The 15,324-nt window shown below is 41.7% G+C and overlaps 1 protein-coding gene across 1 annotated transcript in view; it reads right to left on the reverse strand.

The window, feature by feature from the left end:
• The window catches only part of PKNOX2 (PBX/knotted 1 homeobox 2), a 48,743-nt gene that overhangs the window by 24,453 nt on the left and 8,966 nt on the right, over positions 1-15,324 (reverse strand). Inside the window, exons 2-4 of the mRNA XM_031063890.1 lie at positions 14,412-14,563; positions 14,023-14,098; positions 3,652-3,760 (exon numbers count right to left, since the gene is read on the reverse strand). Coding sequence (XP_030919750.1) covers positions 3,652-3,735 — 84 coding nt within the window. The 5' untranslated portion in view covers positions 3,736-3,760; positions 14,023-14,098; positions 14,412-14,563. The remainder of the gene's footprint in view (positions 1-3,651; positions 3,761-14,022; positions 14,099-14,411; positions 14,564-15,324) is intronic.

Consider the following 15,324-nt stretch of genomic DNA (forward strand, 5'->3'; position numbering starts at 1 on the left):
ATTTAAAACCAGAATGCAGCAGATTTTGGGATAATCCAGCCACATCACTGAATATCTCTTCATCTTTTTTCCCTTTTCCCTTTTTTTCCCCCCCCACCACCATCACACTTATTTACCAGGATTCCAAAGCCCTTTTTGCATCCTGCCAAGTTGAATATTTCCAGCCAAGTCTGCAACTAATTGAGCTATTACCCAAAAAAAAAAAAAAAAGCTTCCTTTGGGGCTGCTCTGAAGCCATTACCTCACCTTGGACTAAAGAAAAGAACAAAAAATAAGTAAAAAAATAATTCCAAAAAGAAGGGAGAGGATGCTGAGATGGGGGAGGATTTGCAGCTGAATAGGGAGGAGGGAAAAAAATGGAGCCCAAACTGGAATTTGGGGGAGCAGGTGGGGAGGGAAAAGGCAGCAGGTTCTTGGTAGCAGGAAAATGGGAAATAGGAGGAAATATTTGGGTGTAAAAGTTGTAAATTTTGATTAAAAAAAACACAGGTGCGTTTTGGTTTGGTTTCTTTTTCCCATGGAAAATGGCCAAAAATAGTTGGAGGAGGAGGGGAAAAAAGGTAAATGGAAAAGGAAAATAAAAAGCACAAAAAGTTATGTTTGAAAAGCAGCAAAAAAGTGAAGAAAAAATTATAATGGTGACAATAATTATGTAAACTGTTAAAAATTTATTAAAATATGTTTCAAATATGTTCAAAATGTGTTTACAAATATATTGGAAAAGCAAAGCTTTAAAATGTTACAAATATGTTCAGAGATGTGAAAACCAAAAAATGTTTTATAAATATGTTAAAAATTTATTTTAAATGCAGAAAAATGTAAAAAATACATTTGTAAAAATCCAAAATGCTTTAAAATGTAGAAAATACAAAAAGAGATGCTAAAATGTTGAAAAAAAATTTAAATTATGTTCAAAATATCCTTAAAAATACATTTTACATATAGAAAATATAAAATTTAAATAAATTAATTAAATACATTTAAATATATATGTCCCTGTTATAATCACCAAAAAAGCACTTTTTATGGGGAGGAGGGGAGGAGGAAAGATACTTTTACCACTTTCTGTGTTGAAAATGATGAAAAATCAACTTCTCCATCTGATTTTTAAATTTTTTTTCAAAATATATTTCTAGACTAAGTTATTTATTTATTTATTTGTTGGTCATTTTTGTCCCTGTTGTAACCACTTGGGGGGAAGATGCTTTTTATCACTTTCTGTGCTGAACTTTATGAAAAATTAACCCAATTTTTAACAACACTTTTTCTTACATATATTTTTAGAATAAATGAATTGATAAATAAAGAAATCCCCCTTCTTCCCTTTTTTTGTCCCTCTTGTGACCACCTAAGGAGCATTTTTTGGTAGGGCAAAGCTGCTTTCACCACTTTTGATGCTAAAAATACCAATTTTTTTTAAAAAAAACCTTTTTGCCATTGAAGTGGCTGAAGATTCTTCCTCAGCTTTTGGTTGCCATTCATTACAGAAAACTGATTTTAATACAGATTTTAATTTTCAACAGGTAGAGGACTCAATCAGACCATGCTTGGTGTAAAAGATGCTCCATGTTCCACTCCTTTAACAGATTCCAGGGATTAATGAAGCATTTTTTCCTTCCAAAAGGAAGCTTTTCCCATCATTTCTGCTTCGTTTTTGCTGTTTCTGACAGTGAGGGTGACAGCTTGCACAGCCTCTGCTGTAAAACATGAATGCAAAGCTCCCCAAATCCCTTTTTTTAGCACTTTTCTCCCCAAAGTGCTTCCCTTGATGAGGAGGAGCTCTGATAATCAATAATTTTTCCATTTATCCACTCCTCCCCGTTTCTTCCCCACTTCTGGAGAGAAGAAATTTGTGTAATTTGCTTTTCCAATCCCTAGAAATCCCAAATTTTCAGGTGAAAAGTTCACAGCACTCACAGACGAGTCAAAAAAAAATAAATCAATTCTTTGGCTGCAGCTTTTCCTTCCAAACCCACTAAACGCTTGAGCAACCTCCTTGATGAGGTAAAAAAGGAAGGATTTGGTCAGCAAAGCTCTTGAGGGTCCCCAAAATTCGATGTGTTCAAACAGGGGGCAGAGAAGGGACAGGGAGGGAGAAGGGAGAGGGGACGTCTCCAAAGGATGCCAGGGAAAATGTCGCTATTTTAAAAGTCCCTTAAATTGCCCATTAGGACTCAAACGGTGCCGTGGCTCCCCGCTGTGTAAGCGAGAAAGGGAAAAAAAAAAAATTTGGAAAAAAAAAAACCCCAGCCCTACTCAAGGCAGAGCAGCGAAGCGAGCAAATGATGACACAGAAGTTGGAGGAGCCATAAAACCCCACCGAGGTGTCGTTTGCGAGAAGTGACCTTTTCCCACCAAAGGAAATGAGGAGAAAGGAGACACGGGTGGCTCCAAGGGGGAGTGTAAAAGTCAATTTATTTATTTTAGCTTGCAGAGGACAGGCTTGGGGGGGTGAGTTTTTTGGTGGGTTTTTCATTTTCTTTTTTTCTTTTTTTCTTTATTTTTCTTTCTTTTTTTTTTTTTTTGTTTGTTTGTTTGGGGTTTTTTGTTTTGGTTTTTTTGTCGGATTTTTTGGTTTTTTGTTTTTTTTGGGAGGGGAGATTTTTCTGCTTTTGCAGATGAGAAACGCAGCAAATAAGGAAAAGCTTGAAATCTCCCACACGAACACAAAAAAAAAAGCTGCTTTGAACATGGAGCTGCCTCAGTGCACAATACAGATCACCTCTGCTCAGTCTTTGTAGCCGGGAAAGCAGAAATGCGATATAAATTTATCCCTAAAAAATTCTCAGCATTTTTTAGGGGTAAATTTAGGCTTCAAGGTGCAGGACCATCTCCAAAATCCATTTTTTAGGCTTCAAGATGCAGAACCATCCCCAAAATCCATCCTCAACTCCCAAGTCCAGCCCACTGGGGTGCTCCAGAAGAGTTTCTCTTGGACAAACTCCTCTTCTTATAATAACTTGACTCCATAACGATGCTTGAAAAAGTTACTTGACTGTTTAGAGCATCACTGGAGATGAAATTTTTTCTCCCCTGCCACAGGTTATTAAAAAATGCCATTGAAATAAATCAAAGGCCATTCCTATGACTAGGCCTGTCCTGGTTTAGCCAAATGTTCCAAATGTTCCCAGCTATTTAACCTGCTGGTTGCAATCATGCCACCATGTCAGCTTTCCAAGAAGACCCAAAGACCCCAAAAATCACAGAATCACAGAATTTACAAAATTCACAGAATCACCAGGTTGGAAAAGACCTTCAAGATCATCGAGTCCAACCCAGCCCCAACACCTCAACTCAACCCTGGCACCCAGTGCCACATCCAGGCTTTGTTAAACACACCCAGGGATGGTGACTCCACCACCTCCCTGGGCAGAACATTCCAGAACTTTATCACTCTTTCAGTAAAAAACCATTTTTCTAACATCCAACCTAAATTTCCCTAGGCACAGCTTAAGACATAAGAGAAAAAGGGGAAAACCCCACAGTTTTACCCAAAATCTTTCCGTCTTGCAGACTGACAGAAGAGGTTTTAATTCTGGCAGTCTCTGAGATGAATGCTCTGGGGTGAAATATTGTGCAATGGGCATTATTTGGGAAATCAAGGCAATGAATGCAGGAGCTGGGGGTCCTGGGGGTCTGGAGGACACTCACCTGTGGGCTGTCCTGGTAGGGAGGAGGAGGCACTGTCTGGGTGGCCATCATGGTCAGAGCTGGTGCAGGGGAGACATGGTGCATCCTGCTTGGGACTCACATCGAGAACCTGTGGGCAGGAGAACAGAGCTCTGGAGTACCAGGGATCTCCCCACCCCTGAAAAATCCCACAGAAAGGGAAGGGAAAACGAAAGGCAGAGAGGAGAGGTGACATTCCTCACACTGCCTTCTGCCACACAGTCCCTGGAAGAAACTCGAGGCGGTTTGATGAGCCTTATCGTGATTTGATGATTTTTTTGAGATTTGTGATTTTGGATAAGGAATGCATTGGGGGGAAGAGAAGCAGGGAGATCTTCACTGGAGATGAAAGTGCCATCAGTAAAACCTATGATATTTTCTCCCCTGTGAACCCTGGCACACCCAGGGTATTTTCTTCCCACCTCTCATGCCTAACCACACTGCCTAAATGGGGATTTCCATCCCCTTTCCAGCTATTCCTCTTTTCTGGAAGCAGAAGGACAAACCATAAATACAAAACTTGCCATTTTTTAAATTATACACTAAACCCTCTCAAAATGATGTGTCTCTTTGCCTTTGGTCACCACAGAATCACATCCTCAGAAGGGACATTGAGAATCCAATGTGGAGATTCACCAACATATTTAATATATTTATTTATTATTTTATTTAACATATTCCTATGCTGTGCACTCCAACCCAGCTGTCTCCTGTGCTGAGGTGACTGACCCCAAGATGATTGAATGCACAGAAATGTGGAAACTCTTGTTTGATTTGAGCCAGGGAGCAAACCTGGATTTTGCACACCCCATAAACTGAGGAGATGGTCCTTACACTGCCTCCAACCTCTCTGGACACTGCTGCTTTCCCTAAAATGCAGTTATCTGGGAGAAAAGCAGACTAATTTTTTTTTGTATCTTCAGGTCCAAAGGAGATGGAGAAAAAGAGGGGCACCAGGAAGGGAGCGCTTGGTTGGGAGAAGTCCCCAACAAACAGGCCTGGTGGTAGATGTGACCCAAAAGCAATTCTTGGCCCTGAAAATACCTCCTCTCCCACTACACTGCAGCTGTGTGGCTGCTTCAGAAAGAAAAGCCAATAATCTTGCCTGAATTCTTAACAAACTCTGCCCTGTCCTCTCTGTGGCTCGGAGCTCTGGTTTGGGCCAACTCACAAAGTTACCCAAAAAATCTTCCTGGGAGCCCCTTTCTTCTTGCAATGCCTCCTTTCTGTAAGAGATGACACCTCCCCATGGATGTCCCCACTGTGATGCACTGGCTTCTTATCTGGGGAAAAGCCATGGCAGCACCCCACGAGGAAATGCAGAAAGTTATGGAAGTCCCCAGATACTGTCAGGGAACAGAACACAAAACCAGTGTAAGCACTGCTTTCACCAGGAAACGGTGACAGGCAGGAAGGTGCAAGGAAGAGGAGAAAAGGCATTGATGAGCTCAGTCAAAACTGAGGCACATTTGGGAATCTTTGTGAAAAATGTAATCCTCTCTATGACATTGTTTTGGGGGAAGAGGTGCAATATTCTGATTTTCTCGAGGCTTCAGGCTTTGCCAGGCACTAAGTTCACAAATGCACACATCCAAATGGAAAGCCAAGTACTGTGTGCATGGGATGAACATCAGCAACTCTTCTTTATTTTGCATGAATAAATGAGGTTATTCTTTCTTATACTTTGCACAAATATGGATAACCCACGAATCGAATACTAAGAAATCACACCCAAAATCCTGTGCATTGTGAAGGTAGATCAGGGTTCTTGCCTGACACAGACCTCTAGCAGTGAGGATATTGCATTTATGGGATTAAAATGATGCTCTTCATCTTTTTCCTCCCAACAGCAAAATAGCAGGAGGCAAAATTATCTGCTCCTGAGTGAACTCACAGCTTAAAACCTTTGATGTCCAATGTCAAACTCAGCTCACAGCTGCAGGCACACAAATATCCCTGTCCTCGGGGGGCAACACCCAGGGAAAAACCTCCCCACCAGAAAGAGTTTCAGCTGGGGAAAAGCAGAATTAAGCACTGTGACAGTCTGGACATCTGTGTGGGAAGCTAAAAAAAAAAAAAAGACATTGCTATTTTGGGAAAAATACCCTGCTTGGCATCTATTGTTCCTGCCAAGAGAGATCCTACAGCCAGCACGTGGCGGTTTGCTGGGGGGTGTGAGCTTTTTGGGTGAGTCTATTCCCAGAAGGTGGCAGCCCAGAGCCCAATTTAATTGCTGAATAATATCTAAGCTGCTCAAATCAAGCTGTTCATTGAGGTTTATGGGTGATGATTTGTTTGGAGAATAGAACTGACAGATAAATGTGGGGGGAAAAAAAAGGGATAAAGCGGGAGAGTGGGAGACAGCTGTTGCCAATAGCAATATATTTATTTATCTTGGGGGAAACAAACGCACTCAGGCACTGTAAATACCCAGGAAATGTCTGGTGGCCACAGGAAAAGCTGGACAGGTGTTTCACGTGGGAGCCCCAGCCATGAATCTCAGGATAACAGGGCAGAGCTGTCAGCCCCATGGATTTATCAGCAGCCAGCACAGGGAAGGGTTGAAAGCTGCCATTATGTGCATTAACCCTTTCTTATTTTTTGTATTTTTGTTTTATACATTAATCCCCTCTCTTTTCTTTCTTTCCCCCACTTAAATTAATTTTTGACTTTGACTATGGGCATCCAGGTATTGGCAGGAGCACAGCATCGCCAAACCCCTGCCAACTCCTTCCAGCCCACCTCAGGGAAATGTTCAAATCGTGGGTGAAGAGAGAATTCTGGGGAGCAGGGAGGGCAGGAATTGCAGCCAGCTCCTGGGGGATTTGCACAGAAGAAAGAAATGGTGAGCAATAAAAACCCATAAAGGCTCTTTCATTTCCGGAAGCAGCAGTACTTCACATTTTGGCAGTGACTTGAGATCAAAGTATCCTAAATTTCCTTATGAAATAAAATTATTTCAGCTATCACTGAAATGTTGCCATTACTTTGGAAATGTATTTCCCAAAGAGCTTGCCTATCTAAAAGACTCTCAGATTTATAGGCTGGGGTTTTTTACCAGCAATATATTACATCCTTTTTCAAGTAAAAATAATTAAAGACTAAGTTGAAAAGTTGGGGTTTTTTTCCATGATGCCTTAAAACATTTAAAATACCAAAGTATTGCCAGTCACCCTCCAGGTGAATATGACCTCCTTGATTAATAAAACAGCCATAAACCCATCTTAGAATGGTTAGGGCTGGTCAGAATTGGGGCTGAATAAAAAAAAATTTAAAATCCTTTTATGGACTCTACATCAGTGTTTTCAAAGCAAAATGTTAATCTGTAAAGCACAACTCTTGTTTCTGAGCCAATGGGAAAACAAAGATCACTTTTTCCAGCTTATTGAGAGGCTTCTGCCCCACAGCAACACATGCGACTGATAATGGAGGATTCTACACAAAAAATCAGAAAATCAACTTCTCAGCCTTATCTTCTCCACCTGAAGCATCAAAATAATTAGAGATACTTAAGGATTTTTTTTTACCAGCCATGGAAGGTATTTTCCTGTATGAAGGGAAGTTTGCCTTTTCTGGAGGGGATTTTTTGAAGAGGAGAAGCTGTGAGATTCTCAGCGACGCCGTGTCAGTCACGCCCTCTCCACAGCAGGCTGAGAGTTTTTTATGTCACCATCTTCACAGAGGGCTTGTGCAGGCTGCAGTTTATGATATATGCACTCAGCTAAGTTAAAATGAAGAAATACAGCAGAGGAGGGATGGAGAGGGTCCTCCAGAGGACAATACATCTCACCCAGAGCCACCAGGACAGGCTCGCCCTCCAGGGGTGATGCCAACTCCTGATTGCCCATAAAGTGAATTAAGAGTGACCCTCTCCTCTTGAATGTCTCATTTCTATCAACAAATCTCCACCTTTTTTTGCCTCTTTTTACCAAAATTACCCTGAAAGATGAATAGCAGGTTTTCATGTCATTACAGGAAGTCCTTTATGCGACCTCAAGCTTGCTAAAATTAAACAAAGTGCTATTAAATGGTCAAAAGCAGAAAATAATCCAATTTTTCAAGACATTACCCATTCTTGGCCATTCCTCCATTTCAAGGTTGCTTCCAAACATGTTGCTCATGTAACATCTCATCTGGGGAGATCAGGAATGCTTGTGCCATCAAATAGCTTTAATTTTTTTAAGAATATATCACGGCCAAATTTCCTCAATCCAGTTTCAGGAGGTCTTTTTTGCACTGGGAGCATCTAAATGCTGACCTCCCTGCCCCCCCCAGTATCCTGTTATTAGTTATTGCCTGGTAAAAAAAAAAAAAGGAGGAATTGAGTCTGTGTTTCTGCTACAAGGATGGGTTAAAGCAGATACTGACTTGATATATCTGTAGAACAAAGTCTAGACCAGACTTTTCTGGTTTTCTCCTTAAAAAAACAGTTGGTCAACACATAAGCACTGGGATAAAAGGGAGAGGGAAATACCATGTTGGACAATGCCAAAAAAACTCATGCCAAACCCTGGTTTGGAATGTCAGTGGATGGGCCCCTGAGAACCGGGAAAAGAGCATTTATTTATTTAATATTTTCACCTAGGTATTTCATATTTTCTTCTTTTTGTTTAAGATTTACATGTATTTATTTATTATTTGTATTTATTTAATTAATATGTCCCAATCCTCCTCCCAGCTTCAGCTCCACAGAAAGGATGGAGCTGCTTCAGTGGATTTCTGATGAGAACAACAATTACTGCTAAATATTCCTCTCCTCTCCAAAGATACCCATCTCTGAAAGGCTCCAGGGATATCTCTGCAACATAAACATGAGAATAAAACCTGCAAGAGCCAGTCAGAGCTTTAGCAGACAAGGTTAATGTACCTTGAACAGCAGCATTAAACAACTTTGCTCATTTTTTTAAGTGGAGAGCTGAGATACCTACATACATTTTAAAGTGTTATTTTTATAGGGGAAGACCATTAAAGCACCTTCCAAAACAAACTGGCACAGGGAAACATCAAAGAAGCTTCTTCAAAGTAACCTGAGAATACTTGAATTTTGTGCAACCCAGCCCTCTGCCCAAGAAAAGTTCCCAAAAGAGCAAGTTGTGATTTTTTTTCAGCAAATCAAAAAGCTTTGAAATGAAGTGTAGCTGGGGAACCCCAAAAATGTAGAAACCTCCTCTTGCTGGGCATGAAATGTCTAAAAAACATTTCTGGTTGCCTTATAAAAAATAGGGAGCAGATGAATGTTTTAACAGTTCTTCTCTGAGAACAATTAATGGCCAAAGTCTAAAGTCTTGCCCTATGCTTTCAAACCTTGGCTTGTGCTCTTCGTTCTCCATCTCATGGAGAGTGATGAGTGAGGAATCAGTCGCTGAGCTCCCACATTTCCATCCTGCAAACACCAAATCCCAAACCCACAGTGGCCATGAGAAGTGACAGAATCACAGAATGATCTGAGCTGGAGAGGACCCACAAGGATCCTCGAGACCAGCTCCTGGCCCTGCTCAGGACCATCCCCAAGAGTCACACCACACACCTGAGAGTATTGTCCAAATGCTTCTTGAGCTCTGCTCACCTTGAGCCATGCCCAGTGCCCTGGGAGCCTGTTCCTGTGCCCAGGCACCCTCTGGGTGAAGAACCTTTCTCTAATACCCAACCTAAACCTGCCCTGACACAACTTCAGGCTGCTCCTTTGGGTTGTGCCACCGGGCACCACAGAGCAGCAGTCAGGGTTTGCCCTTCCTCTCCCCCTCACAATATTTGCAATATTTATGAATTCTACAAACTTCTGTCCCAAGACCAAAGGTGACATCAGTGCTGTTGCTTGAGTAGCTGAGAAGAAACACACTCAAAAACTGTCTTGCTCTGCAAAAATTAAACCATTATTCAAGTTTTTCCATTCCAAACCGACACCAGCAGTCCTTCACCAGTGTCCTGGTTTCAACCGGGACAGAGTGAATTTTTACAATTGCTTGGAAGGGGGCTTGACCAGACCCTATTACTATTATTATTATTGTTGTTGTTGTTGTTGTTGTTGTTGTTGTTGTTGTGTTGTTGTTTTGTTATTGCTGTTGTTGTTGCTGCTGTTGTCGTTGTTCTTCTTCTTCTTCTTCTTAATTTATTATTAATTTATTATTATAATTATTTAATTCTATTTATTTGTTTGTTTGTTTGTTTCTTTATTTGATAGCACTGCCAGGGGCAGGGGAAAGGGACTCTCTCTTCTGAGAAGAAGGGAAATCATTCTCCTGGAGCAGGCATGGAGGATAGATCAATGTGGTAATGCTGGTCCTGACCCAAGGGAGCTCTTTGGGGGCATTGCTATGGTCAGGTTAAGCTCTGTGTTCTCTTTTGTGCTTTTTTTTTTTGTATTGCTGCTGTTACAAGTTCCTTTTCTTATCTCATTGCTGTTTCCAGTAGATTGTTCTTATCCCAACCCATCTTTGCCTCCAATCTTTTCTCTACAGGCAGGAGAAGGGAAGCAAGTGAGCTGCATGGAGTTCTGGAGACTTGGGGAGGGGGCACTAACTTGGGGAATACTGTTATTGAATAACAACCACCAATTTCTCTGTCCCTGCAAATATCACAAAGTGCAAACAGACCAATGCCAGTGCAAGACCCACCTGCAACCTCAACACTGCCAACAATTCTGGCACAGATCCCACCACAAACCAAGGACTGTTTGTAAATGTTGCTGCAGTCCATGAACACCCCATAATCAATACTGCAATTTTCCATATTTTTAGATACAGTTTCAACTTAACGCCTTCCTGGGGTGTTTGTTTTGCAACTCAAATCTCACAGGTTTTATGCAAATCTCCCAAAACCTCCATGAGTAAACATGGACATACACCTGATTTTTGGTGGACTTGCTGCAAACAGCAGAGTGAACCCAACTGCAGAAACACAGGTGAGGTGTGTGAGTGCAAAGACTTTCCTGACTGGGAAAGTCAGGAAAGCAGCAATGCCACAGTACACCAAATAAAATCCTCCCTTAAATCTGCCTCATTTCTTGCTGTATCCTGCTATCACACTTGGAAATTTTCCCCTTGGGAGGGGGAAAAACTCCCTCTGGAGCCCCATAAGGCAGATAAACCAGAGTTCTTGACTCACTGAGTTTTCATTTCACATCCCTCACTTGCAGCTCTCTGGCTCCTCCTGGTCTTGCCTTCCCCCTGAATTTTCTATGTAAAATGTAAAGTTTCCTATAAAAAATGACTCAGCTGACCAGAAAACAAAAATAAGGTTTCCCTTGAGGCATGTCAGGCTTTCTGGCACCTACAGGGAGCTGTCCCTACCCAAACCCCGAGCCAAGGCACTGAAGATTGAGATGGGAACACCTTGATTAATCACCACAATTGAAACATTTTTCATTTGCCCATTTGAAAGCAATTTTGGGCCATATTTCCAGCCTCAATGATGAAAGAGAAGTTTGAAATATGACATGGTGATTTATAGGGAGCTACAAATTCCTTTAGTAATGCTTAATAAGACTGTCTTCTCCATTTACTCCAAATGGGAGTAAATCTCAGCCTGATCTGAACTCAACAGGATGAGGGAATTTGGATCAAAAAAGGACTGGAAAGTGTTCATGGTGTGAGACAGATATGCTATTTTTTTTTTCACAACTTTTTTTGCACAATGACAAAAGGTATGGCCTGGCCTCAGAGGTGCATCTTGTGGTCATAGGGGCTTCAGGAGGAGGAAAGCTGAAATAGTTTTGTGCCTGGAAACTGAGGGCTCTAACACACAGTGGAGAAAGCCAAGGGAAACCAAGTTGTTCCTCAGAAGCCTTCAGGTAATTTCTATCATTAACCCCTTAGAGTGATGCCAGCCCAGTGTTCTAGAAGGTCATTAAATGGACACCCACCACCATCACATCATCCTGTGCCTTTCAAGGAAGGTGTCTGCACCCTGTTGGCACAATTTGCTGAGCAGTTCTGATTTGGTCTCTTTGCTGGAGAAGTTTCCAGCACTTTATGTCCTCCACAGACACAGCTCCTCCAAAAAGAGCAACCCAACCCACACAAAACACATGGCAGGGCACAGAGTACTTTTGATGCCTTGAGATCTTAGTCTTTATAATATTCTCCAAATCCTGTGCTGCATTAGTGCATAACTCTAACTCCATATGAAGTGTCAGCTCCTGTCTTCACATCTTGGTCAGACAAAACAATTCCTCTGGGCCTGGAACCCAAGGACACCCAACAGCCTCAGGACCAGAAAAGTACAAATAAAAGTGAATTGGGGAGGAGCAAACTGGGGGAATGTGGCTTCATTAGCTGAAGCTGTAATTGGAGAATTAACCCCTGATATGTAAATGGATGTTCTAGCTTGCAAGGCAAGATGTATTCCATTACCATCTGTATGGCAGATTATCTTTTGTCAAGTGGGCAGTTTGCCTTATCTCTCTCTGAGTGATCACAATCACTCCTCCCTCTGGGGGGACACCTGCTGATAGCAGGCTATTGAATGTCCCTGCATGGCTGATAAGAACTACAGCATCCCATTGGGAGATGTGAGCCCAGAGGGAGGAGCCAAGCATTCCTACCCGGATATAATCTGAGATTCTGGAACACCAGCCAAGCATTCCTACCTGGATATAATCTGAGATTCTGGAACACCAGCACGGCCTCTCCACTGGATTTCCCAGTGGAACAGCAGCTGCCTCTTCCCCTGGATCTTCAGAGGCAGAGACTGCACCTTTCTCCAGGATCCCTGCTCCAGCAGAACCACCCCTGACACTGCAGGAGGGCTGAGCCACAATTCCAATGGGACTGCTGCCAACACCCTGACCCACAGGGTGTCAGGTTGGGTTCTGACTCTGGCAGTGTTGTTTTGGTTTACTGCATTGTTTATTTTATCCTTTTATTTTCTTCTCTATTAAAGAACTGTTATTTCCTGCTCCCGTATTTTTTGCTTGAGAGCCCCTTAATTTAAAATTCATAGCAATTCAGAGGGGTGGGGAGGGTTCACATTCTCCATTTCAGGGGAGGTTCCTGACTTCCTTAGTAGACTCCTGTCTTTCCAAACCCAGACAATTAACCAAACTTAAATCTGCCTGAAAAACTCATGACCCCTGTCCATGCTGGGTGCAGCCTCTGGGAGGCTCTGACTGCTCAAGGTGTGTCTGTTAAAGGCCTTTCATAAATTCCCACTTTATTCTCTTAACTCTGTCTTAGCCTCTGTTCTAGGCAGCCACTCCAAGGCATCACTTTCACTCACTTTGAAATACAGATGGGAAGGAAGGCACCAAGCAGGGAGGATCCCCCTCAAAAAGTGTCATTGTGGTGACCCCAATCCCCCCCACACTCACCAGAAAAGTAATTTCAACATGAACCCAACCTGTACCTTTATCAGACAGGGGTAAAATCAAGCTGAGATTTTCATCACTTCCTTCATCGTGTGTTTTTCGGTTTGGCTGAAGCAGGGTCACCATAAGAATCAAAGGGCAGCCTAGGGGAAATAATCCTGCCCCTGCTGGTTGCTTCTTACTAAAAGGGGAGAGGACTTCTTACTTTACTTCTTACTTTTTACTTCCTTTACTTCCTACTTTACTTTCAGAGGAGGCAAGACTCAAAAAAAAGACTCAAGGAAAAGATGCTCTGCTGGGCCATGGACCAAATGAAGGGTTTGGGTTTTTCCCTGAGAAGCCCCCACCTAAATATAACCGGTTTAAATTGAAAACAGGCACTTTTGCAGAATATTTACTCAAATTGAAGGGGCCACTCCCATTTTCATGGACCAAAGATTTCTCTTTGCTGCTACAGGAGGGAAGTTGTAGCTAGCAGGGTTTATTTTCTGTGTCACCTGCTGGTGCCCTGGTTTTGGCATGGATCAAGCACATTTGTCACTCTGTCAAGCCCTAATTTTAGTGATCAGGGTTGACTAAAGGACTGTGAAACCCTTGGTTTCATGTACATCTTATTTTAAGCTCTGCATTTCATTTATTTTTAGTTGGTGGCCATTTCTTTGCACCCTACTGCCGGCTGTGCCAAAATTTTGCAGTGATAACAACCTATATTTCAGAGTATTTGCACAAAAATATATCTGTGTTTTCCTCCAGGCTGCTTATGCCTTGTAGGGCTCTTAACAATATGTTATCTACACTTGAGCTTTAAAACAAGACTCCCTGCACAGTCTGATTTATTTTTAAAAAAATAAGTGTTTCTGCTCTGAAATCCTGACTGCATTTAGGGAAGGGTTGATACAATTTAAATTATATCAACAGAAAACAGCAGAAATTCCTCCAAATGAAGCCACACCAGGGTCATGACTCACCACATCCTGCTCAATTAATACACATAATTGCACAATTAATACATATAATTGCTTAAATAATATAAAGCAAAGCAGCCTTACTGTTAGGGGGTGCTCAGGGAGCCACTGGCCTGGAAGTGTCCTCCCACTGTCCCGAAAAATGGGTAGGGATCACAACCTGGGAAAGCAAAAATGAAATATTTTAATATTGAGAGAAATTATAAAATAAGAAAGTGAAATATTAAGCAAAGGATAAAGGTCTGCACTAGGAAAGTGCAGCGGCAGTGGAGCCATGGATGGCAAGTCTCTCTTAATGGTTTTTTTTGGGGAAGATGATGGGTAAAATAGGAGAAATCAAGGAAAACATAGGTGGGAATATCCCCTGGAGATGAAAGCAGGACTGATGTCTGAGCTAGGTCAGGGGTTTTCCCCAGCAGGTTTGAACATCTCCAGAAAAGGACAAAAACAAATCAGATTTTTAGAGATCGAACCGAGATGTGTCCAGCAAACGAAGGTGTGCTCCTCGCTGGTCTGTGCACAGGGGATGGAGGCCAAGGTGGTCCTGTCCCCTCCTCTTCCACTCCTGGTGGGTGCTGAAAGCTCCTCACAGGATCACAATGAGGGTTACTGCTCCAATCCAGGTCTGAAAAGGAGAAAAGAGGGAAAAAAGGAATGAAACAGCACTGATGGCTGGCTGTGTCCCCATTTCATGCTGGTAGTTGGCATTTCCCTGGTTAATTATATTATAATTTTTATTTCCCTGGTTAATTGTAATAAAATTATCGTGTTTAATTATTATAAATGATAATATAATTATTTATTATAAAATATAATATACATAATTTATATTATGTTTATATAATATATATTGTTGTATATATATTATATAATATAATATTTGGCATTTCCCTGGTTAATTATAATATTTTTATAATATTAAAAACACCTTTTATAATAAAGGTGTTTTTATACTTGGGCTCACACAGAGTGAACTGGGGAACAGCCACTACCTCCAAAATGGGGGAGCTTATAATAAGGGTGTTTTTATACTTGGGCTCAGACTGAGTGAACTGGGGAACAGCCACCACCTCCAAAATGGGGGAGCTCCCATTAATTAATAAGGAAAAGTCCATCCATATGCTAAAGGTGATCTTGCAGCTGCCAAGAATCTGCCCTTTATGGGACTGGGATTTCTGGGCCCATCTCAGCAGTTCCAGTGGAAAAACAAAGATGGGCTGAGTAAGGACCTGCACAGCCACCCACACTGGGGTGTTTTGTGTTTGACTGCACCAAAAAATGGAATACAAGTGTGACAGTGGTCACAAGGGTTCTTGATTTGGGGAAGAGATGAGAATGTTGATTCCATGTTCAGAAGGCTTGATTTATTATTTTATGATATATATA

The sequence above is a fragment of the Geospiza fortis genome, unplaced genomic scaffold (assembly GCF_000277835.1).
Source record: "Geospiza fortis unplaced genomic scaffold, GeoFor_1.0 scaffold392, whole genome shotgun sequence".
NCBI classification, from domain to species: domain Eukaryota; kingdom Metazoa; phylum Chordata; class Aves; order Passeriformes; family Thraupidae; genus Geospiza; species Geospiza fortis.